At 41.3% G+C, this 24,900-nt stretch overlaps 1 protein-coding gene across 3 annotated transcripts in view; it reads right to left on the reverse strand.

The window, feature by feature from the left end:
- Positions 1-24,900, reverse strand: part of rheb (Ras homolog, mTORC1 binding) — a 95,052-nt gene that overhangs the window by 47,607 nt on the left and 22,545 nt on the right. For 2 of the 3 annotated variants that reach the window (XM_059971836.1, XM_059971835.1), the window contains exon 2: positions 14,550-14,621. The exons of the other annotated variant lie outside the window; for it this stretch is intronic. In XM_059971836.1, the coding sequence (XP_059827819.1) occupies positions 14,550-14,621 (72 nt within the window). The remainder of the gene's footprint in view (positions 1-14,549; positions 14,622-24,900) is intronic. 3 annotated transcript variants of the gene reach the window in all.

The following is a 24,900-nucleotide window of genomic DNA, read 5'->3' on the forward strand; positions in this document are numbered from 1 at the left end:
AGGCCATCTCGGCCCTCCTAGTCCGTGCCGAACTCTTAATCTCACCTAGTCCCACCTACCCGCACTCAGCCCATAACCCTCCACTCCTTTCCTGTCCATATACCTATCCAATTTTACCTTAAATGACACAACTGAACTGGCCTCTACTTTCTACAGAAGCTCATTCCACACAGCTATCACTCTCTGAGTAAAGAAATACCCCCTCGTGTTTCCCTTAAACTTTTGCCCCCTGACTCTCAAATCATGTCCTCTCGTTTGAATCTACCCTACTCTCAATGGAAACAGCCTATTCACATCAACTCTATCTATCCCTCTCAAAATTTTAAATATCTCGATCAAATCCCCCCCTCAACCTTCTACGCTCCAATGAATAGAGACCTAACTTGTTCAACCTTTCTCTGTAACTTAAGTGCTGAAACCCAGGTAACATCCTAGTAAATCGTCTCTGCACTCTCTCTAATTTATTGATATCTTTCCTATAATTCGGTGACCAGTGGTATTTAACTCTAATACCATTGTAGGCTGTGCAATCCAAGGACTCACCACTTTCTGGGTTAAAAACTTGCCTCGCACATCTCCTTTGAACCTCATTTCATCTTAAATGCAGAGCCTCCAGTATTAGGCATTTCAATCGTGGGGAAAGATGGTGGCTGTCTAGTCTCTCTGTGCCTCTCATAAACTTCCAAGTTTACTGAGCCTCTGCCTCCCCAAAGAAAACAACTAAAGTTTGTCCATCCTCTCATAGCACAAATCCTCTAATCTTGGGATCACCCTCTCCAAAGCCTCCTCACCCTTCCTATAATGAGGCAAACAGAAATGAAAGCAATACCCCAAATGTGGCTCCCTGGAGTTTTTTAGAGCTACAACAAATGTCAATGATCAGACTGGATCATCCACAGTCAGACTACAGGATAATCAGGATTAAGAATCTAACCATGACTTGCTCAAGATTTTGTCATAATGAGGAACTAACTTTCAACTTGTGGAAAAACAAAATGAAAGTGTGAAAATATAACAATGGGAACTTTACAATGACTAGGACACAATGAGTTGATAGTGTTTTAATTACACAAGATCGAATATAAATTGCAGAAGCGGCCTAGGATTACAGCTGTCCTATTTTTCAGATGAACTAGAATGAACTCAGTATTTCAGGATATAGCAGCTAAAAACAGGAACACAATTTAGGACAATAAGACACAAGAACAGAATTATGTCACTTGGCCTATTGTGCCTGCTCCACAATAACTGCTATAAGGAGATGGACATAAAACTAAATGCAGGATTTATATATAAAAAAAACAATCATAAATTTTAATAAATGGAAGCAAAATTTAACCTGGTAAAAAGCTGATAAATCAGATCCAAAAATCAGCTGGGTCTTAGAAGAGAGGGAAGGAAGTGCTAAGGCCTCTGATTTGCAATATATATCAATAATCTGTATGTAAATATAGATTAGTGAGTTTGCAGATGACATAAGAATTGATGGAATTATGGATAACAAAGAACTGTCAAAGGATACAGGTCAGTTGGAAATTCAAGGATAAATGGCAGTTACCATTTAATCTGTATAAGGCAAGGTGATGTACTGTAGGCAATCAAATGCAAGAGGAAAGTATGGAGAAAACGGAAGGACCTTTAACAATCATACACAAAGGTGGATGTTAAAGGAGCACATGAGGCTGAAAGGCAGAGTGCAAATAAAGAGGCCTGTTTTCTTTAAGTGTCTAGTGGTGTTAGAAAGAGTTGGTGTTTGGACCGCTAGATGTTACTGTTCTGGATGACAGAATTGATGGTTTTGGGGCCTAGTTTACAAATGATACCAAGTAACCTGAATGAGAAAGCAGTTTTGGGGAAACAGGGAATCTGCAGAAGCATGTAGACAGTTTTGGGAGAATCGGCAAAGTGACAGATGAAATACCATGTAGGGAATTGAATGGTCGGACACTTTGGTACAAGGAATAAAGGCATGCAATTTCTCTAAATGGGGAGAAAATTCAGAAATCAGAGGTGCAGAGCAGCTTGAGAGTCTTGGAGCAGGATTCCCTAAAAGTTAACTTGCAGATTGAATTGGTAGTAAGGAATGTAAATGCAATGGTTAGCATTCATTGAGAGGATTAAAATATAAAAAGCAAGAAAATAATGCTGAGTCTTTATAAGGCATTGGTCCTATATTTAAGGAAGGATGTGGTGGCAATAGAGTGCATCTGAGATTGCTTATGAGAATGATCCTAGGAAAAAGGGTTAATAGGTAAGGAACACTGGATGTCTCTGGGCTTATACTCGCTGGAGTTTACAAAGATTGGGTGGGGTGGAGGGGTGATCTCACTCAAACCTATTGAATACTGAAAGGTCGAGATGAAGTGGACATGGGGAGAATATTCCAGTAGTGGGAGAGTCTCGAAACCGATTAAAAGGATGCCACTCAGAACAGAATTGAGGAATTTTCTTAGCTACAGAATAGTGTATCTGTGGAATTAGCACAGACTGCTGTGGAGCACAAATTATTGGATACATACAAAGAGGTTGATAGGTTCTTCATTAGCAAGGGTGTCAAAGATTACAGGAAGAATGAGGCTGAGGGGGAAAGTAAATCAGCCATGATCAAAAAGGGCAGCAGACCAAGGACGAATGGCCTAATATTGCTCGTATGCCTTTCTCCAAACCTACAGAACTACAGGAAGAGTAGAATTTTCTAATAACTAATTCTCTTATTAAGTCATTTAAATTTATTGCTGCAAATAATTTTCTTAATTACATTTATTTAACAGTAGCAGCTGGCATCATTGGCCTTTTGTATCTTTAACCTCCCAGGTGATGACAGAGCATGCAGTTAATACTGAAGACATTCATAACATTCAGAACAAGAATTCCTGGATAGCTCCATTAGCAAAAGACAAAGTATGCATCATCATGTCTTATCACCCAGCCTCTGGTTCTCAGTAAACATACCATGTCCCAATTTGGATATCAGCTGTACTTTTACCTCAGCAGCCAAAGCCTGCTCTGAGACTTGAGCTCAATCTCGGTTGAGTGCAATACACATCCCCTCAGCAATAACGTAATTGATGGTGAGCCCTACCAATAATGTGGCAAGTGATTTTCAATGAAAATGCAGTTTTTTATCTCTTGCCTGTTGTTTAGTAATGCCATCTGCAATAACTTATGTTCTGTATGAAGTGGTTCATAATTACATTTTTAATTGAATAGATTTGATGCTGTTTCTGACATGGGACACAAAGGTACCACAAATTTGTGGAAAATGTGCATATAATTACCTAACTGTTGGTCATTATGCGAATAACAACTGGAAAAACTTTTAATTCCTCAATTTCAGCAGGCTGCAATCAGTGCAAAAAGTTTGCTGGTGACGCAGTGTGAGGTTTGAAAAGAGCTTAAGTGCTTTTGGGACTTTTCAGCAGGCTGCAATCATATCGATCTATTAGGCACTTGGCAAAGGTCAATAAAAACAGTGTAAGCAAGAGTGATCATTGTATGAGTAGACAGTGTTAGAGCGGTCAGCCTTTGGTAAGCACAAGTGGAAGTTCTAAACAAGTTTCTAGTATGAATAAAAACTTACTAATAAGTTTTACTTCTGTTAGAACATTGCTAGATGGAGTCCAGAGTTAGTGGTATGTTCCTTGTGTGAGATGTGGGAACTCTGGGAGACCTTCAATCTCCCTAATAACTACATCTGCATGAAGTACATTGAGCTGCAGCTCCTTAGAGACTGTTAAGGAACTGCAATTTTTTTTAAACAAAATATACTTTATTCAGAAATAAAATTGTGTACAATAAACCATTCAATGAGCTGCAATTGTGTAGTGAGATAACCTTCGGCCAATACAGTATAGGAAAATGAGGTGGTGATCAACAGCAGCTACAGGAAGGTAGTCACCTTTAAGTTGCAGGAGGCAAGTGCCTGGGTGACTGTCTGGAGAAGGAAAGGCAACAGCTAACCAGTGCAAAGTACAGGTGTCCCGTTTTTTGCACGTTCACTTTATGACACCTCGCTGTTATGAAAGACGTACATTAGTTACCCATTTTCGCTAACAGGTATTTTTACTGTTAGGAAAAAAGGTAGCATGCGAGAAAAGGCAGAGCCTTCCCCAGAACTGCATTCTAGCTGGCAGTGCTTAAACACGTGCCTGTGAGAATCTGTGCTTTATGTCGATTTATTTTGTGCATCCGTTAGCAAGATGAGTTCTAAGGTACAGTATCAGAAAAGTCTAAAAGAGCTTGTAAGGGTGTTACACTTAGCGTAGAACTAGACATGTTTCAATCGTAGTGAACAAAGTAAGGACATAGTGAGTTTGGCTAAGGAGACTGGGCTCGTGGAAGTTAACGAAGATGATGTTGAAGAGGTTTTGACATCCCATGACCAAGAACTGACAGATGCGGAGCTTATGCAATTGTAAGAGGAAAGGATAACAATCGAAACCGAACGCAGTAGCGAATGGTCTGAAAGTGAAGTCATCCAGGAACTGAACGTGAAACAATTGTGTGAGATTTTCACTGCGATTGACAATGCTGCAATGATTGCAGAAAAGTATGACTTTAATTTTGAAAGGGTACATAGGTTTAGGGCATATTTACAGGATGGTTTGAGTGCTTACAAAGAACTGTATGATAGAAAAATGCGCGAGGCTATGCAGTCAAGCATACTGTCGTTTTTCAAGCCTTCCACATCAGCCACAGCAGATGATGAACCTCAACCTTTGACATCGAGGTAGGCAGACATAGAAGACGTTAGTGACCTGCCTGTCCTGATAGAAACAGACGGCAATGAGATGACACCCAAGTCTCCCACCACCCCAACCTCCGACGACTCAGCCTAACACACCATCATCAGTGGGCTCGCTGTCTTCCTGATTCCAGTAAGTGAAACTACACTGGATGTACATTATTTCTACTTTATATAGGCTATGCATTTTTATTTGTTACTTGGTATGATTTGGTAACTTCATATCTTAAAGGTTACAGGAGAGGGTACTTCTGCCTACAGTGCTTGCGTGAGATTTTCGCTACGGTGGACAGTGCTGCAATGATTGCTGTAAAGTATTGCTACTTCATATAGGCTGTGTATTTATCATATCATTCCTGCTTTTACTATACATTACTGTTATTTTATGTTTTGTGTTATTTGGCATGATTTGGTAGGTTATTTTTTGGGTAGGCGGATGCTCACAAATTTTTCCCATATAAATAAATGGTAATTGCTTCTTCACTTTACGACATTCCAGCTTACAAACCGTTTCATAGGAACGCTCTACCTTCGGATAGCAGGAGAAACCTGTATTTGCATGGATATTCCTCTCAATAATAAGTATACCGCTTTGGGTACCATTGAGGTGTGGGGGTGGACCTACCAAGGGAAACCACAGCAACACTAAATCTTTCTCTCTGTGGCTCTGAAGACGAGTGCAGTAGTGATAGGGGGTTCCATAATTAGAAGAGCAGGCTGCAGATTCTGTGGATGTGAAAGAGACACCCAGATGGTATGTTTATCCTAGGTGCCAAGGTTAGGAATGTCTCAGATTGGGTTCACAGCATTCTAAGGAGAGGGTAAAGAGCTGGAAGCTGTGGTACGTATTGGTAAGGGAGGAGGTTCTGAAAAGAGAATATAGAGAGTTAGGTAGAAAGCTGAGAAACAGGACCTCTAGAGTGGTAATCCCTAGAATGTTGTCTGTGCAACACGTCAGTGAGGGTAAAAATGGACGATCTGGCAGATGAATGTATGGCTGAGGAACTGGTCAAGGGGGCAGTGTTTTGGATTTCTGAATCATTGGGATCTCTTCTGGGGAAGGTATGACCTGCAGAAAAAGGACAAGTTAAACCTGAACCCAAGGGTACCAATATCCTTCTGGGCAAGATTGCTAAAGTGTTAGGGAGAGTTTAAACTAATCTGGCAGGGGGCTCGGAAGCATGCGTGATAGGACTAGGGATGAGGCAACAACTAGATGCAGTGTGTATTGAGATTGAGGAAGTACAGGCTTAATGATAAGAGTCAGTGGGATGAGTCAAAGTGTAACAGGGTGCCAAAATCAAAAAGTGATAAATACATGACTGAAGATGCTATATTTGAATGAACGCAGTATGCAGAGATTGATAGGTACGATGTTGTAGGCATCGCTGACTCATGGCTGAAGATCATTGCTGGGAGCTTGACATCCGAGGATACACATTATATCAAAAGGATCAGCAGGTAAGCAGAGGGGATGGGTGGCTTTTGGCAAAAAATGAAATCAAATCCTCAGAAAGGGGTGACATAGGAAGTTGTAGAATCCTTGTGGATAGAGCTGAAAAACTGCAATTCCTGTCTAAGGAGACAGGAAAACAGGAAATTATAGGTCAGTTAGCCTGACTTCCTGACTTCAGTGGTTGGGAAGCTACTGGAGTCTACTATTAAGGATGAGGTTTCATGGTACTTGGAGGCACATGATAAAATAGGCCAAAGTCAGCAGGTTTCTTCAAGGGGAAATCTTGCCTGACAAATCCGTTGGAATTCATTAAGGAATTCCTTAACTAGTGAGTCTTACTTCAGTGGTTGGTAAGTTGATGGAGAAGATCCTGAGAGGCAGGATTTATGAACATTTGGAGAGGCATAATATGATTAGGAATAGTCCGTATGGTTTTTGTCAAAGGCAGGTTGTGCCTTACGAGCCTGATTGAATTTTGAGGATGTGACTAAACACATTGATGAAGGTAGAGAAGTAGATGTAGTGTATATGGATTTCAGCAAGGCATTTGATAAGGTACCCCATGCAAGGCTTATTGAGAAAGTAAGGAGGCATGGGATCCAAGGGGACCTTGCTCTGTGGTCCAGAATTAGCTTGCCCACAGAGGGCCAAAAGTGGTTGTAGACAGGTCATATTCTGCACAGAGGTTGGTGTCCAGTGGTGTACCTCTAGGATCTGTTCTGGGGCCCCTTCTCTTCATGATTTTTCTAAATGACCTGGATGAGGAAGTGGAAGAATGGGTAAGTAAATTTGCCGATGACACAAAGTTTGGGGATGTTGTGGATAATGTGGAGGGCTGTCAGAGGTTACAGAGGGATATCGATAGGATGCAAAACTGGGCTGTGAAGTGGCAGATGAAGTTCAACCCAGATTAAGTGTGAGGTGGCTCATTTTGGTAGGTCAAATATGATGTCAGAATATAGTATTAATGGTAAGACTCTTGGCAGTGTGAAGGATCAGAGGGGTCTTGGGGTCTGTGTCCATAGGACACTCACAGCTGCTGCACAGGTTGACTCTGTGGTTAAGGCGGCATACGAAGCATCTGCCTTCATCAACCGTAGGATTGAGTTCAAGAGCCGAGAGGCAAGTTACAGCTATATAAGACCCTGGTCAGACCCCACTTGTTCTCATTTCTGGTCACCTCACTACAAGAAGGATGTGGAAATAATAGAAAGGGTGCACAGGAGATTTACAAGGATGTTGCCTGGATTGGGGAGCATGCCTCCTTACACCAATAGGTTGAACCTGGCCCTTTCTCCTTGGAGCGACAGAGGATGAGAGGTGTCCTGATAGAGGTGTATAAGATAATAAGAGGCACTGATCATGTGGATAGTCAAAGGCTTTTTCCCAGGGCTGAAAGGTATTTCTGGTTTTCCCACAACCAATAGTCTCTTTATCTTGTTATTTCATGCTCTCATTACTTATTACTATTAGATGTCAGGGGTAAGTTTTTTTTAAAAAACGCAGAGAGTGGTGAGTGTATGGAATAGGCTGCCAGTGACTGTGGTGGAGGCAGATACAACTGGGTCTTTTAAAAGACTCCTGGATAGGTACATGGAGCTTAGAAAAATAGAGGGCTATGGGTAACTCTAGGCAATTTCTAAAGTACATGTCTGGCACAGCATTGTGGGCCTAAGGGCCTGAATGGATTTTTATGTTTCTATGTCTAAATAACAGACAAGATGGACAAAGGAGTCAGTGGATGTTGTTTATTTGGATTTTCAGAAGGCTTTCGATAAAGTGCCATACATGAGACTGCTTAACAAGATCAAGAGCCCATAGTATTACAGTAAAGATACTAGTCTGATTACAGCACTGGCTGACTGGCAGGAGGAAAAGTGTGGGAATAAAGGGGGGCTTTTCTAGTTAGCTGACGGTGACAAGTGGTGTATCAAAGGGGTTAGCATTCGGATCACTTCACTTCACATTACATACAGTGGCATGCAAATATTGGGGCACCCCTGGTCAAAATTTCTGTTACTATGAATAGCTTAGTAAGTAAATGATGACCTGATTTCCAAAAGGCATGAAGTTAAAGATGACACATCTCTTTAATATTTTAAGCAAGATTACATTTTTATTTCCATCTTTTACAGTTTCAAAATAATAAAAAAGGAAAAGGGCTTGAAGCAAAAGTTTGGGTACCCCATGCATGGTCAGTACTTAGTAACACCCCCTTTGGCAAGTATCACAGCTTGTAAACGCTTTCTGTAGCCAGCTAAGAGCTTTTCAATTCTTGTTTGGGGGATTTTCGCCCATTTTTCCTTGCAAAAGGCTTCTAGTTCTGTGAGATTCTTGGGCTCTTTTGAGGTCTATCCAGATTTTCAATGATGGTTAGGTCAGGGGACCATGAGGGCCATGGCAAAACCTTCAGCTTGCGCCTCTTGAGGTAGTCCATTGTGGATTCTGAGGTGTGCTTAGGATCATTATCCTATTGTAGAAGCCATCCTCTTCGCATCTTCAGCTTTTTTTTAAAAAAAGACGGTGTGATGTTTGCTTCCAGAATTTGCTGGTATTTAATTCAATTCATTTTCCCCTCTACCAGTGAAATGTTCCCCGTGCCACTGGCTGCAACACAAGCCCAAAGCACGATCAATCCATCCCCGTGCTTAACAGTTGGAGAGGTGTTCTTTTCATGAAATTCTACACCCTTTTTTCTCCAAACATACCTTTGCTCATTGCAGCCAAAAAGTTCTATTTTAACTTCATCAGTCAACAGGACTTGTTTCTAAAATGCATCGGGCTTATATAGATGTTTCTTTGCAAATTTCTGACGCTGAGTTTTGTGGTGAGGACAAAAGGTTTTCTACTGATGACTCTTCCATGAAGGTCATATTGTGCAGGTGTCACTGCACAGTAGAACAGTATACCACCACTCCAGAGTCTGCTAAATCTTCCTGAAGGTCTTTTGCAGTCAAATAGGGGTTTTGATTTGCCTTTCTACAAGCAGTTCTCTTGGAAAGTTTTCTTGGTCTTCCAGACCTCAACTTGACCTCCACCGTTCCTGTTAACTGCCATTTCTTAATTACATTATGAATTGAGGAAACGGCTACCTGAAAAAGCTTATCTTCTTATAGCCTTCTGCTGCTTTGAGGGCATCATTTATTTTAATTTTCAGAGCGCTAGGCAGCTGCTTAGAGGAGCCCATGGCTGCTGATCGTTGGGACAAGGGTTTGAGGAGTCAGGGTATTTATAAAGGTTTGAAATTTGCGTCACCTGGCCTTTCTTAACGATGACTGTGAACAAGCCATAGCCCTAACAAGCTAATTAAGGTCTGAGACCTTGGTAAAAGTTATCTGAGAGCTCAGATCTCTTGGGGTGCCCAAGATTTTGTATGGTGCTCCTTTCCTTTTTTTCCCCACTCTAAAATTGTACAAAACAAAAATAATACTTTAATCTTGCTTAAAATGTTAAAAAGAATGTTTCATCTTTAACTTTACGACTTTTGGAAATCAGTTAATCTTCTACTCACTTAACTATTCACAGTAACAGAAATTTTGATCGGGGTGCCCTAACTTTTGCATACCACTGTATCAATGATTTGGATAAAGGAATTGATGGTTTTGTGGCCAAGTTTGTGGATGATACAATAATAGGTGGAGGTTCAGGTAGTGCTGAGGCAGCAGGACTTGTTTGCAGAAGGACTTGGACAGATTTGAAAAAATGGGCAAAGAAGTTGCAGATGGAATATAGTGTAGTGTAATATAGTGGTTATGCACTTTGGTAAAAGGAACAAAGGTGTGGACTGTTTAGGGAGAAATTTTATACAGAAGTGCAAAAGGTCTTGGAAGTCCTCGTGCAATGTGCAGGTTGAGTCTGTGGTGAGGAAGGTAAATGCAATTTTAGCATTCATTTCAAGAGGACTAGAAGACAAAAGCGAGGATGTAATGCCGATGCTTTAGAAGGCATTGGTCAAACCACACACGGGAGTACTGGGAGGAGTTTTGGGTCCCTGGTCTTGGAAGAGGTGTGCTGGCATTAGAGAGAGTGCAGAGGAGGTTCATGAGAATGATCCCAAGAATGAAAAGAATGAAAACATATGCGGAGCATACTGAAAGGCTTAGATCGCGTGGAAGTGGAGAGGATGGTTCCGATAGTGGGGTAATCTGTGACCAGAAGGCACAACCTCAGAATAGATCGACAACCACTTAGAACATGTTCCCATATCTTACGGTCTAAGTTTTTGTTATTAAGCAACCCTTTGGTCAAAGATGACAAGAGGGACTGGCCATTTCAAAAATGAGGAACATAACTCCATGAGGAAAAGCTTTGGCAATTCAAGTTTACATCTATTATCAGTCATAAAATACAAAGTATAGTCCTATATTAATCTTTGTTATTCTTCCCATGCACAGATTCAATTACTTGCCTACAAGCTAGACAGAATTTAGTGGCCAATTAAGCTACCAATGTGCATGCCTTTGGGAGGTGAGAAGACACAATTTCTTAATTTTTCTGCAAATACCTTCAAGAAAATGAATCCCAAGGCAGTATATGGTGACATATACTGTACATACTTTGTTAATAAATTTGCCCAGAGGAACCCACATATTTGCGTAGAGAACATGCAAACCCTACAGTCAGGATGAAAGTTGCCCCTCTGTGCCCCATTATTTAGATCATTAGAAATATTTGAAGCAGAAGAACAGGGAAGGGGAGTGGAAGTGACATGAGACCATGTTAACATGGCTGTGGCATAGAGGAACTAAACCTTTGCCGCGTCTATATTTATCGAGATACAGCGTGGAATAGGCCCCACCCCCAGCCCATCGAGCTATGCTGCTCAGCAATCCTCCAATTTATCCCTAATCTAATCACGGGACAAGTTACAATGACCAATTAACCTAATAACCAGTAAACCTTTACAATGTGGGAGGAAACATGGAGCTCTAAAAAAAATTGAGAACTATGGATAGCCCTAGGTAATTTCTAAGGCAAGGACACCTTTGGCACTGCTTTGTGGGCTGAAGGGCCTGTATTGTGCTGTAGGTTTTCTACGTTTCTATGAAACCAGCGCACTCAGATGAAACCCATGGGGTTATGGGGATAACGTACAAACAGATATCCAGGAGATTGAGGAAATGCAAGTGAAAATATGTAGCTTTATATCTATCAATGTAGTATTACTCATTATTCTAGCGTATAATTGCTTTGAAGTTCTCAAGTACCTGTCTCACTCATAACTGTGGAGTAAGCAATGACAGGTCAAAGCACAAGCAGGAGTGCAGCCACACCCAAAGGTCTGGAGAGCAACTAATGCACAGAACAGAGATCATAAATACAAGCAGGTTTGTGGGTGAGATTGGGGTCCACAATGCTTGTACATTTCCCATACCCTTTATATTCACTGGGAAAAAAATATTTAGTTATTTATAGGAGTAATATCCAATCATCCACATAACTTGCTAGTGTGACTCCAAGTGCCAAAAGATTGTAGATTATCAGTTTTAATTGTACACCACACTGATAAGGAAACACAGAGAAATGAGACACAACCTTACACTTAAACAGGAAAGTGAGAAGTATTTCAAACTCCCACACACAAATACAAGGAGTGAATAGCTAAATGCTCTTCCCAATAGATTTTGAATGAAGAATTGTTAAGAACATATGCTGCTGTCAAAGCATCAAGGAATATTCTAATTTGCTCCCATTATATTTTACCATATTAAAGGAAATGTGCGTCATGATGTATTCAGCAGGTCAAGCACCTGTGGGGATTAATAGCATTGATATTTCTGGTCAAGATAAACTGCACAAGTCAGAGACCCAAATTTAATATAATCCATGTCTTGTACCACAACCAGTAATAGGCTGTCCCATTGTGGTCCAGGTCCGGGATCACTGATTGTAGTCCAGGAACTTGACGACGGTGAGGACAATATGAGTGAGGTTGATGTTCTGGAGCATGTTGATATTATGGGAGAGGTGGTGTTGGAGTTGTTAAAATACATTAGGACGAATAAGTCCCCAGGGCCTGACGGAATATTCCCCAGGCTACTCCACGAGGTGAGGGAAGAGATTATTGAGCCTTTGGCTAGGATCTTTATGTCCTCGTTGTCCACGGGAATGGTACCAGAGGATTGGAGGGAGGCCAATGTTGTCCCCCTGTTCAAAAAAGGTAGGAGGGATAGTCCAGGTAATTATATACCAGTGAGCCTCATGTCTGTGGTGGGAAAACTGTTGGAAAAGATTCTTAGAGACGGGATCTATGGGCATTTAGAGAATCATGGTCTGATCAGAGACAGTCAGCATGGCTTTGTGAAGGGCAGATCGTGCCTAACAAGCCTGATAGAGTTCTTTGAGGAGGTGACCAGGCATATAGATGAGGGTAGTGCAGTGGATGTGATCTACATGGATTTTAGTAAGGCATCAATCATGGTCTGATCAGAGACAGTCAGCATGGCTTTGTGAAGGGCAGATCGTGCCTAACAAGCCTGATAGAGTTCTTTGAGGAGGTGACCAGGCATATAGATGAGGGTAGTGCAGTGGATGTGATCTACATGGATTTTAGTAAGGCATTTGACAAGGTTCCACATGGTAGGCTTACTCAGAAAGTCAGAAGGCATGGGATCCAGGGAAGTTTGGCCAGGTGGATTCAGAATTTGCTTGCCTGCAGAAGGTCATGGTGGAGGGAGTACAATCAGATTGGAAGGTTGTGACTAGTGGTGTCCCACAAGGATCTGCTCTGGGACCTCTACTTTTCGAGATTTTTATTAACGACCTGGATGTGGGGGTAGAAGGTTGGGTTGGCAAGTTTGCAGACGACACAAAGGTTGGTGGTGTTGTAGATAGTGTAGAGGATTGTCAAATATTGCAGAGAGACATTGATAGGATGCAGAAGTGTGCTGAGAAGTGGCAGATGGAGTTCAATGCGGAGAAGTGTGAGGTGGTACACTTTGGAAGGACAAACTCCAAGGCAGAGTACAAAGTAAGTGGCAGGATACTTGGTAGTGTGGAGCAGCAGAGGGACCTGGGGGTACGTCTCCACAGATCCCTGAAAGTTGCCTTACAGGTAGATAGGGCAGTTAAGAAAGCTTATGGGGGGGGGGGGGGGGTGTTAGTTTTCATAAGTCGAGGGACAGAGTTTAAGAGACACGATGTAATGATGTAGCTCTATAAAACTCTAGTTAGGCCACACTTGGGAGTACTCTGTCCCAGTTCTGGTCGCCTCACTATAGGAAGGATGTGGAAGCATTGGAAAGGGTAGAGGAGTTTTACCAGGATGCTGCCTGGTTTAGAGAGTATGGATTATGATCAGAGATTAAGGGAGCTAGGGCTTTACTCTTTGGAGAGGAGGAGGAAGAGAGGAGACATGATAGAGGTGTACAAGATATTAACAGGAATAGACAGAGTGGACAGCCAGCACCTCTTCTCCTGGGCACCTCTGCTCAGTTTAAGGTAAGGGGAGGGAAATTCAAGGGGGATATTAGAGGAAGGTTTTTCACTCAGAGATTGGTTGGTGCGTGGAATGCACTGCCTGAGTCAGTGGTGGAGGCAGATACATTAGTTAAGTTTAAGAGACTAGTAGACAGGTATATGGAGGAATTTAGGGTGGGGGGGTATACGGGAGGCAGGGTTGAGGGTCGGCACAACATTGTGGACTGAAGGGCCTGTAATGTGCTGTACTGTTCTATGTTATTCTGTGTTCTATGTATCTTGCAGAAAAGTTAACTTCAATGCCACTTCTGTGTTGCTATTCCTTCTATTCAAGTTCTGGAAGTGTAATATCCATGAGTAAGCTTCTTCTGCCTTTTATTCCATCAGTAAAAGAAATGTTCTTCCAATACTTAAATTAAAACCTAATAATGGCAACACAAGAAATTTGCACACAAAATACTATCACCTACAAGCTAACTGCCTGTGTATAAATTGGTCAAAGTTAATCATTGGAAGTGCAATGCAATTGTTATGTGTATTTTCAAGATGCACAGCATACATACCTTTTTTGGAAGCAGTGGTTATGAGTTGAGCCATTTCTGTTCTGATCCATTTACACTCACTTATTCAAACAAAACCTAGCTTTCTTGCAGAGCCTTTGCTCAGCAGACACAAGGAGCACGAGAGGAAGAGTGGAAAAATCCATTCTAACTATTAAGGACATTTCTCTCTTTGGAGAGGAACAAGTTTCAGGCCAAGAATAAGGAGTTTCAGTTCAAGAACAGCCTGAAATATTAGCTGTTTATTCGCCTACATAGATGCTGCCTAACCTGCTAACTTCCTCCAGTATTTTGTGTGTTACTAATCATTAGGATTTACTCCTAAAATTGTGTCAAACATAGCTTTAGATAAATTAAAAATGATACTTACTATTTTCTATTGTGGGGTCATACGAGTCCACAAACTGCCCTTCAACAAACTGAATAGTCAATGAGGACTTCCCTAAACAAAGAGGAAAAAATATACATGAATAAACTAATTTTTCCCAAATGATTTAAGTTTTAAAACTTCATCTCCAGTTCTACTGCAACCATGTTTACCCCTTTGCCTCCAAGTGCAGCACATTACAAACTAAGTATATTTAAAATGAAGTTACTGGAGTTGTGAATCCTTTGGTTTTCAGGGCCATGTATTAAATTTGACTGCAACAAGAGTAACACTAGTCATTTTCACTTTTAATGTACATTTCCTACAGTCCATGACAAGGACTAATAAACCCTTGAAAACAAACTAGATTTTAAAGTATGGTCTCTTGGTAATTATTTTTTAAAATTTGAGTTCAACTGCCACATCTTCAAACTACTTCCAAATAATCAGCTCCCAAGAAACTTGGCTGAAATGTGGAATTTCCAATAATTGTTACTTACAACAGTTTGCATCTTTCACATCTAGGGCATTATTTCAGATGATTTCGTTCCGCACAGCTTTTAAATTTTAACACCGACTTTCCATAAGTCAAAGACAAGCATTTTCCAATTATTTATGGTAGTAAATATAAACCAATTAAAATGACCTGTAAAATCTCTTAACAGAACTTGTGCTTTATTACAATATAAAATGATGAAAATACCCAAGTCAGTTAGCAATTGCAGAAGGTGAAAAGTTTCAGATCAACAAGCTGAGGCAATAGGATATTTCTATCCTGCATCTAATGAAGGCAAGCACGGGATGGCTATGGGACAACTTAAGTCACAGCAAGGATGCTGTATGCAGTTGTGTGTCACACCATCTGAAGAATGCAACTGAAATGTGCAGAAGGGATTCATCAGGAATGAGGTGATTTGAGATCAAGAATGCAGATAGTCTTATTGCATCAATGAGTCCTTGGAAAAATGAAATCAGTGAGTAAGATTCAATTTCATAACACTCTGCAGTACTTGTGAGCCTGACATCTGCATTATAACCTTAACAAAACCAACTTCACTTACTGAGGAAACACTGTATTCAGTAGTGGCTTTCCAAGTGTTTAACGCATAAACAACAAATATTCCCACAGCTTTCTATAAATTAGAAGCCATTACAGAATTTACCACCATCATGGCAATCATGTCCTACTCCAATTAGCAGCTGAAGGAGAAAATTGTCCTTTAGTTGTTGGCTAACCTGGTAGAAAGACTATTGTCATAGGCCAACCATCTCAGTCCCAGAAATGGGGAAGAAAGTCACGTAAGGGCAAAACAAGAAATGTTCACACATCACTGTGGTCAACTGATAAGAATGGTTCTGCACTGGTGATGCAAATGTGTCTTCAAATGATCAGCCCAGGTCCAAATGTTGTTCAGTATTACATGCTGATTCTACACTATGGACATCTCAAATATAATCTAATTTAACCCCAACGCCTTCAAACTAACACTGAACGGCAATACTCCAAGCACCACCATTGACCTGAAACTCAGTGACACGAGCCACAAATCATGGAGCTAAAATGCGGTTCAGAGCCTACGTGGGCTGCAACAAGCGACTAATTCCTTAAAATCAAAAGACCTTGCAAAGCACAGATTGGGGCTGTGATTAAATAGTTTTGACTTGCTTAAGTTAATGCAACCTGAAAAATACAAGCTCAAAAGCATCCAAGAAAAAGCAGCTAGCTCACTTGGTTGTACTTTTCACCTTACCTTAATCATTTATACACCTGTTGGTACACTGTGGCATTTGTACCATCCAAAATTCATAGCAACATCGCCATGATTGTTTAGCTAACATCCTGTAGCTGTATCTTTGCACTGAAGACTGGTTCAAACAGCAGACTCACCGCCTACTTATCAAGAGCAACTGGGAGTGTGTAATAAAAGCTGATATTGCCTGTGATACACACATACCATGAACGAGTTCAAAAAGAAATACATATGCAGAGTGGGAAAATGATTTTGTTTGTTCACTAGAGGAATAAATGAGCCTCTGGCTTGGACAGCAGTACTGATCCCAAATTGCCCATCAACTGAAAATTCTGCTAGACCACTTCCGATAGGAGTTATAGATCAACTATTTTGCTTTCAACTGCAGTCACATCCAAGGCAGGATTGATAGGTTAACTTCCTCAAACGGCATTAGTGAATCATATCAGATATTCATGGAGGAGGAAATTGAATGAGCTTTCTGAATTGGGGAATATAAGCCTTTTCAGTTTTATTTCCAGCATTCACAATATTTTACTCTTCTTAAATAAATTTTTCAGTTTCATACCAACTTTTTAATCTTACATTTAACTGAATTTGTTGGCTGTTAAGATTTATTTGGAAATGTTCATAATCAATACCCAACCTTCTGAATACTAAAGGTTGAAACTCTCTAGTTTGGCACCCTTGAAAGCAGATCAGTGCCAGACTACAAATAAAATTCCAGACTACAGAAACTCTCCTACCTTCATCATCTCCTAAGAAGAACCATTCTGAAAAATAGGATGAGTACCCCGACCTGAAACTTCAAAATCCAAATTCTTTTGACATGTCACAAATTGAAAAATTCTACATGCACATCACAAATGGCTCTGAGAAGTGACCTTACATATGTAATGAACAGAAGTTAATGAGAAAATAGAAAAATATTGCAAAGTGAAGATCTCATATATTGAAAGGATGGATTCAGAGTTGCAATAAATATATGCTGCTTAACAGTATGCTGATCTGAAACATGCTAAGATCTATCATGACGAACTGAAAATTGAGGTTAACTGTGAATACTCACCAGGCCAGTTGCAGAAATTTTTAAGAAAAGGCACAGTGTTAAAATTTTAAAGCGTCTGCTGATCATGAAAATCTAACACTGGAACAAGTCTACAACGCTAAATGCTTTTATACCTTATATAAAACCTTAAAAAAGTAAAATATAAATACAGAGCAATGTAACCTTTTAAGAAAAACACAGCATTGAAGGTGGAGACTGAAAGCCTGCCATTGCTTGCTGTTCAACAACTGATTTAGAAATCCCGATGCTTGAGCTGCTTTTGTTACCTTGCACTCTATATTTTCAGTGCAAGGATTGTAGGGAAAGGTGGATGACCTCAGAGCATGGATTGGCACCTGGAACTACGATGTAGCCACTGTTGAGACTTTGTTGCAGGAGGGGCAGGACTCGAAGCTCAATATTCCAAGGTTCCACCGTTTTCCATGTGACAGGGCAGGAGGGATTAAAGGAGGAAGGGTGGCATTACCAGTCAGAGAGAATGTCTTGCCCGTGCTCAGTCAGAACAGACTGGAGAACTCAACTAGAGGTGTCATGGGCATCATGGGCAGCACTGAGAAATAAGAAAGGAATGATCACATTAATGGAGCAATATTACAGACCACCCAACAGTCCTAGGGACTTAAGAGTAACAAATTTGTAAAGAGATTGCAGACTATTGCAAGAAACACAAGGTTGTGATAAGAGGTGATTTTAACTTTCGACATAGTGTCTGGGAATCCCATACTGTACAATGACTAGATGGCTCATGTGTTCAGGAAAACTTCCTTCATCAGTTTGTACAAGTCCCAACAAAAGAGCATGCGATACTGGATCTGTCATTAGGGAATGAGACAAGGCAGGTGACAAATTTATGTAGGGGAACACTTTGCATCCAGTGACCACAATCTCATTATCTTCAAAATAAGTATGCAGAAAGGTAGGACTAGTCCACAGGTTGAGATTCAGAATTGGAAAGGCCAATTTTGATGGTACAGGTCGACCTTCACTAATCTGACTACCTGGAATCTGGTCCCTTCAATAATCTGGCACTGACTCCAAATTTTCCACGCATCTGTAATTTCAAATTTCCCGGGCCACCATACCAATCTGCTGAATATTGTTTTGGTTGCGCTAGATCTGTTCACGTGTTGGCGTGCTCTTGTAAGCTCAGACAGGCAATTCCTGCATTTATTAATATCATTTGCATGAGGCGTGGCTGCCCGGCACCCGCCTGTCTCACACGCTAGCGGCAGGCGAGCTGACGCGCACTGGGTCGGTCCGCTTTCTCCACCCCCCACTGGCAGTCGCGCACTGCCCTCTGGTGTCGCCTGGCCTGCGCTCCGTTCTCATCTGCTTACGACCTCAGGTCAGACATGGCGACCCACTGAATTTAAGCATATTACTGAACGGAGGAAAATAAACTAACGAAGATTCCCTCAGTAACTGAGAGTGAAGAGGGAAGAGCCCAGCGAAGAATCCCCAGCCACCTGGTGGTTGCGTGAAATGTGGCGTATAGAAGATCTCCTTTCTCCGACTTCTGCTTCTGCTCACCCAGGGGTGCTGCCACCACCATCATCAACAGTTCCTGAAGATGCCAGTTTCAGCAAATTTTTCAAGATGGAAGATGCTGATGATCCTGACAACCCCACACTTGCAGACATGTAACTTTGCCTGAAGGTATATTAAACGTCTCACTTTAGAAGCGAAAGTGCTCGACTGTTCTGTATAGGTTAATTCCTGTACATTTACCTATACCTTCTATTTTATCTGTGCCTGTACAGTATATTCATTAAAATTTCACTTGCTACTCATCTAATATTTGTTTCATTATCTAACTTTTATTGATTTACATGATATTTTAAAGGTACGGTGAGGTGGTTAGCTATTGCTTAATGTGATCCTTTTGTAATTTTGCATTTTCACTAATCTGGCACTCCTCAGGTCCCGATGGTGCCAGATTATAGAAGGTCGACCTGTATCAGAAATTATTTGGCACTTGTGAATTGGGACAGTCTGTTTTCTGGCAAAAGTGTACTTGGAAAGTGGGAGGCTATCAAGAAATGAAATTTTGAGTACAAAGCTTGTATGTGCCTGCTAGAATAAAAGGTAAAGATAATAAGCATAGGGAGCCTATGTTTTCAACAGATATTGAGGTACTAGTTAAGAGAAAAGGAGGCCCATAGCAGGGTATAAGCAAGTAGAAATACATGAGGAGCTTATGGAGTATTAGAAATGCAAGAGAACACTTAAGAAATCAGGAAGGCATGAAGTTGCTCTAGCAATCAAGGTGAAGGAAAATACTAAGGAGTTCTACAGGTATATTTTGAGGAAAAGGATCGCAAGGGACAAAATTTGTCCTTTGGAAGACCAGAATGGTAACCCACATGTGGAGTCAAAGCAAATCTCAAATGAATTTTTTTCCTCTGCATTTACTCAGGAGATGGGCACAGAGTCTACAAAAGTGAAGCAAAGCTGCATCAACTATAGACCCTCTACAGATTAGAGGGGGAGGTGTTTGCTACCCTGAGACAAATCAGGATGGATAAATCCCCAGGGCCTGACAAAGTGATCTCTTGGATCCTATGGGAGGCAATTGCAGAAACTGTCAGGTCTCTAGCAGAGATATTGAAATCCTAAGCGACAGTGGGGTACCAGAGGATTAGAGAAAAGTCAATGTTGTTCCACTGTTTAAAAAGGCTCTAAACGTAAACCAGGAAATTATAGGCCACTGAGTCTGACATCAGTTGTGGGAAAGTTACCGAAATGTTATCTAAGGGACCAGATATATAAGTATTTGGATAGACATGGACTGATTAAGGACAGTCAGCATGGCTTTGTGCATGGTAGGTCATGTCTAACCAATCTTAAGAGCTTTTTGAGGAAGTTACCTGGAAAGTGGATGAAGGCAAGGCAGTGGATGTTGCCTACTTGGACTTTAGTAGGGCATTTGACAAGGCCCTGCAAGGGAGGCTGGTCAAGAAGGTTCAGTCACTTGGTATTCAGGACAAGGTAGTACACTGGATTTGACATTGGCTTCTTGGGAGATGCCACAGAGTGGTAATAGAGTGTTGTGTCTCTGACTGGAGGCCTGTGACTAGTGGTGTGCCACAGGGATCAGTGTTGGGTCTCATGCTGTTTGTCATCTATAATCAATGATCTGGATAATAATGTGGATAATAACTGGATTAGCAAATTTGCAGATGACACCAAGATTGAGGCATAGTTGACAGTGAGGAAGGCTTTTGTGGCTTGCAGAGGGATCTGCATCAACTGGAAAACTGGACTGAAAAATGGCAGATGGAATTTAATGCAGACAAGTGTGAGGTTCTGCACTTCAGTAGGACCAATCTGTGCATGTCTTACACAGTTAACAGTACGGCACTAAGGAGTGTGGTAGAATAAAGCGATTTGGGAATACAGGTCCATATTTCATTGAAAGTGGCATCTCAGGTAGAAAGGATTGTAAAGAAAACTTTTGGCACACTAGGCTTCATAAATCAATGTAGTGAGTACAGGAGATGGGATGTTATATTGAAGTTATATAAGACATTGGTGAGGTGTAATTTGAAGTTCTGTATGCAGCTTTGGTCACACACCTACAGGAAAGATGCAAACAAGGTTGAAAGAGTACAGAGAAAATCTACAAGGATGTTGCTGGGTCTGGAGGACCTGAGTTATAAGGTAAGATTGAATAAGTTAAGACTGTATTCTTTAGAACATAGAAGAATGGGAGATTTGCCAAAGGTGTACAAAATGAGTGGTATAGATAGGGCAAATGCAAGCAGATATTTCCATTGAGGTTGGGTTAAGGGTGAAAAGTTTAAGGGGAACATGAGAGGAAACTTCTTTTCTCCTCAGAGGGCTGTGAGAATATGCAATGAGCTTCCAGCACAAGTGGTGCATGCGAGCTCGGTTTCAACCTTGAGATGTTTAGATAGATACATGGATAGTAGGGGAATGCAGGGCAATGGTCCCAGTGCAAGTCGATGGAAGTGGCTTCAGCCTGGATTTGATGGGCCAAAGGGCCCGGCCCTGTGCTGTATTTCTCTATTATATGAATGGTATGTAATAATGTTTACTGTTAAGTATATATGTGCAATGAAGACAAAGACTTTTGAAAAATGCTTCATTTCAACCTAAAAAAGACATTAATTGTTTACACACAAGAATGAAGACTTTGTTTCTGCTGTCCCTGTGTGCACATAAAGACCATATCCAGCAGGATCTTTGGCAAAGGAAGTGTAGTATGGCATATCTACACATTAAATTTGCTGTCTGTTCTTAGGAATGAGCTGACATGTGTTAAACTATGTGGTTCTGTATACTTCCGACCACACAGCATTAAAACGAGTAGAAAAAATGTCTTATTGGGATTTTAGCAAGTGGCACAATGCAAATTCCAAACTACCAATCGCTGCAGGGTTTCTGTAACATTTAGTAATGTTCTTCAGACAAATAGTTATGGAGCACCACTACACAAAAAGAAACCTTTCAGCCCATTTAGTCCATGCTTGCCTAGCCCCATTTACCTGCACTATAGCCCTTCTTCATTTACCTATCCAAATTCTTAACTGTTGCAACACTCCTACTAGTAGCTCATTCCATGCTCACACCACCAAGTGAAGAAATGCCCCCTCAGGTTCCTCTTAAATATTTCACCTTTCACCCTTAAGACCTCTAGTTCTTCTCTCACCCAAACCTAGGGGGAGAAAAGCATGCATGTACTTATCATATCTATACCCCTCAATTTTGTAAAGTTTCTCCCTAATTCGCTGCAGCACGCAGGGAATAACGCCCTAACCAACTCGACCTTTCCCGAAAACGCAGATCCTCACTTCAAATCAACATCCTTGTTAATTTTCTCTGTACTCCTTCAATCGTATTGATACCATTCCTGTAAGCAGTTGACTAGAATTGCAAACAATACTCCAAATTTGGCCTTACCAGCCTCTTATGCAATGTCAACATAACATCTCAATTCCTGTACTCAAAACTCTTGATCTAAGAAGCCCAATGTGCTAAAAGCTATAACAACCCTAACCACTTGTGACGCTAATTCAAGGAATGGCTCAATATTTCCAGATCCCTTTTTCCGACAACACATCAGTGCCCTACCATTCACTCTGCAAGTCCTACCCTGGTTTGTCCTCCTAAAGTGCAATACCTCACATTCTTCTGCATTAAATTCTAGTTGACATTTTTCAGCCCAATTTTTCCCGCTGGTCCAAATCCTGCTGCTAGCTCTGATAGCCTTTCTCACTGTCTGTTACTCCCTCAAACTGGTTGTCATCTACAAAACTGAACAACCAGGGTAGCGATCAAGATTTTGAAGGCAGGGTTTAGCAGCTGTTTTTCTGATTTGAGGATTGACCAATCCGCAAATGGCAGAGCGCAAAAAGAATTACCTTTTAGTCAGATTTGCGTTCCAGATTTAAAAGGCACAACTTCCATCCAGCTTTCTCAGAGTTGGACAATCCACACCAGGGATGCATGAAAAGAGCTACTTTTTAAACAGGATGGCAAATAAGATTTTGAAAGCAGTTTTTTCTGAATTGAGGAGCAACAATCAGCAAGCGGGATTCATTAAAAGGGCAAATAATAATAATTCAAGTGCAAGTGCAGCGGCCATTCCTGTGAGTGTGCCAGTGGCTTTGGTTCATCGGGCTTAAGCGCAGTAAGTTACTCTCTCTTGTTATTTGTTCATTCCTCATCTATATTAGTGCACAGTATAGTCAGAATGGTTCCAGGGGCAATGTTTTGTACTGAGTGTGGGATGTGAGAACACATTACACCAAGCTGCAGCACCTGAGAGAACATATTAAGGAACAGCAGCCTGATGAACTTCAACATATGGGAGAATGAGGAGGAGCTATCACTTACAGTCAATTGAAAAGCTTGAGCATACAGACATTAAGAAAGAGGATGTACTGGAGTTTTTGGAAAGTATCAAGTTGGATAAGTCACCAGGACAGGACAAGATATACCTCAGGCTACTGTGGAAAGTGAGGGAGGAGATTGTTGAGCCTCTAGCAATGATCTTTTCATCATTAATGGGGACAGGATAGGTTCTAGATGATTGCAGATGTTGTTCCCTTATTCAAGAAAATCCTTATTCAAGGAAATTACAGACCAGACAGCAAGTCTTACTTCAGTAGTTGGTAAGATGATGGAGAGGCAGGATTTATGAACATTTGGAGAGGCATAATATGATAAGGAATAATCAAAGTCCCTGATGGGAGATACTTGTATATACAGGCTTCAGAACAGTAGCCAAGATGTGGACTACAAATTATAAAAACAGAAAAGGAATGTCGGGGGTTAAGTTTTTTTTGTGCAAAGAGTGGTGAGTGTGTGGAATGGGCTGCCTGCAATGGTGGTGGAGGCAGATACAATAGGTCTTTTAAGACACTCCTGGGTAGGTACCATGGAGCTTAGAAAAATAGAGGGCTATGGGTAACCTGAGGTAGTTTCTAAAGTATAGGTTCAGCATAGCATTGTGGGCCAAAGGGCCTGTATTGTGCTGTAGGTTTTCTATGCTTCCATGACAGACAAGAGTTAGAGGGAGATAGTCATCCCTAGCTTACAAGAGACAGATAACTGTGTGACTGTCAGGAGAAAGAGAGGAAATGCACAACTTGTGCAGAGTATACTTGTGGTCGTTTGCCTCAATATTAAGTGTACACAATTAAGACAGACGACCTATCAGGAGGTAGCTACAGTGACCGGGTCTCTGGCACTGAGCCTGGTGCTGTGGCTCACAGAACAGCAGAAAGATGAAGAGGACTGCAGTCTTGATAGAAGATTCCTTAGTCAGAGGAGCAGAGATGAAGTTCTGTGGGCGCAACAGAGACATCCAGATGGTATGTTGCCTCCCTGGTGTCAAAATCAGGGGTGCGTCAGATCCCATCCATGATATTCTCAAGGGCGAGGGTGAGCAGTCAGAAATCTTGGTACATACTGGCACCAATTACATAGGTAGACAAGCAGACCCTGTAGAGAGACTTTAGGGAACTAGGCAGAAAGCTGAGAAACATGAGCTCCAGGGCAGTCCTGCCAAAGTGTTTCAGCCCGAAACTTTGACTGTACATTTTCCCATAGATGCTGCCTGGCCTGCTAAGTTCCTCCAGGATAGTTGTCTCTGGAATGCTGCCTGTCTCACATGCCAGTAAGTGCAAGAATAGGATGACTTGGCAAGTGAATGCATGGCTGAGGAACTGGTGCAAGGGACAAGTGTTCAGATTTTATGGATTATTAGGATCCCTTCTGGGGAAGGAATGACCTGTACAAAGGAACGGGTTACACCTGAACCTGAAGGGGTCCAATATGCTGGCGGGCAGTGTTCAAGTGGGTTTAAACTAATTTGGCAGGGGGATGGAAACTAGAATGATAACGTAGAAAATGAGGTAGTTGGTTTATAAACAGAGGCATGAGTAGTGAGACTCCTAGGAAGGAGAGGCTGATGACTGGGTAAAATTGCAGTCAACTGAATGAGCTGCAATGTAAAAGGTAGATAAAATTGAAAAAGTGAACACAGGACTAAAGGTGCTGTATTTGA

Source organism: Hypanus sabinus, chromosome 6 (assembly GCF_030144855.1).
Source record: "Hypanus sabinus isolate sHypSab1 chromosome 6, sHypSab1.hap1, whole genome shotgun sequence".
NCBI classification, from domain to species: Eukaryota; Metazoa; Chordata; class Chondrichthyes; order Myliobatiformes; family Dasyatidae; genus Hypanus; species Hypanus sabinus.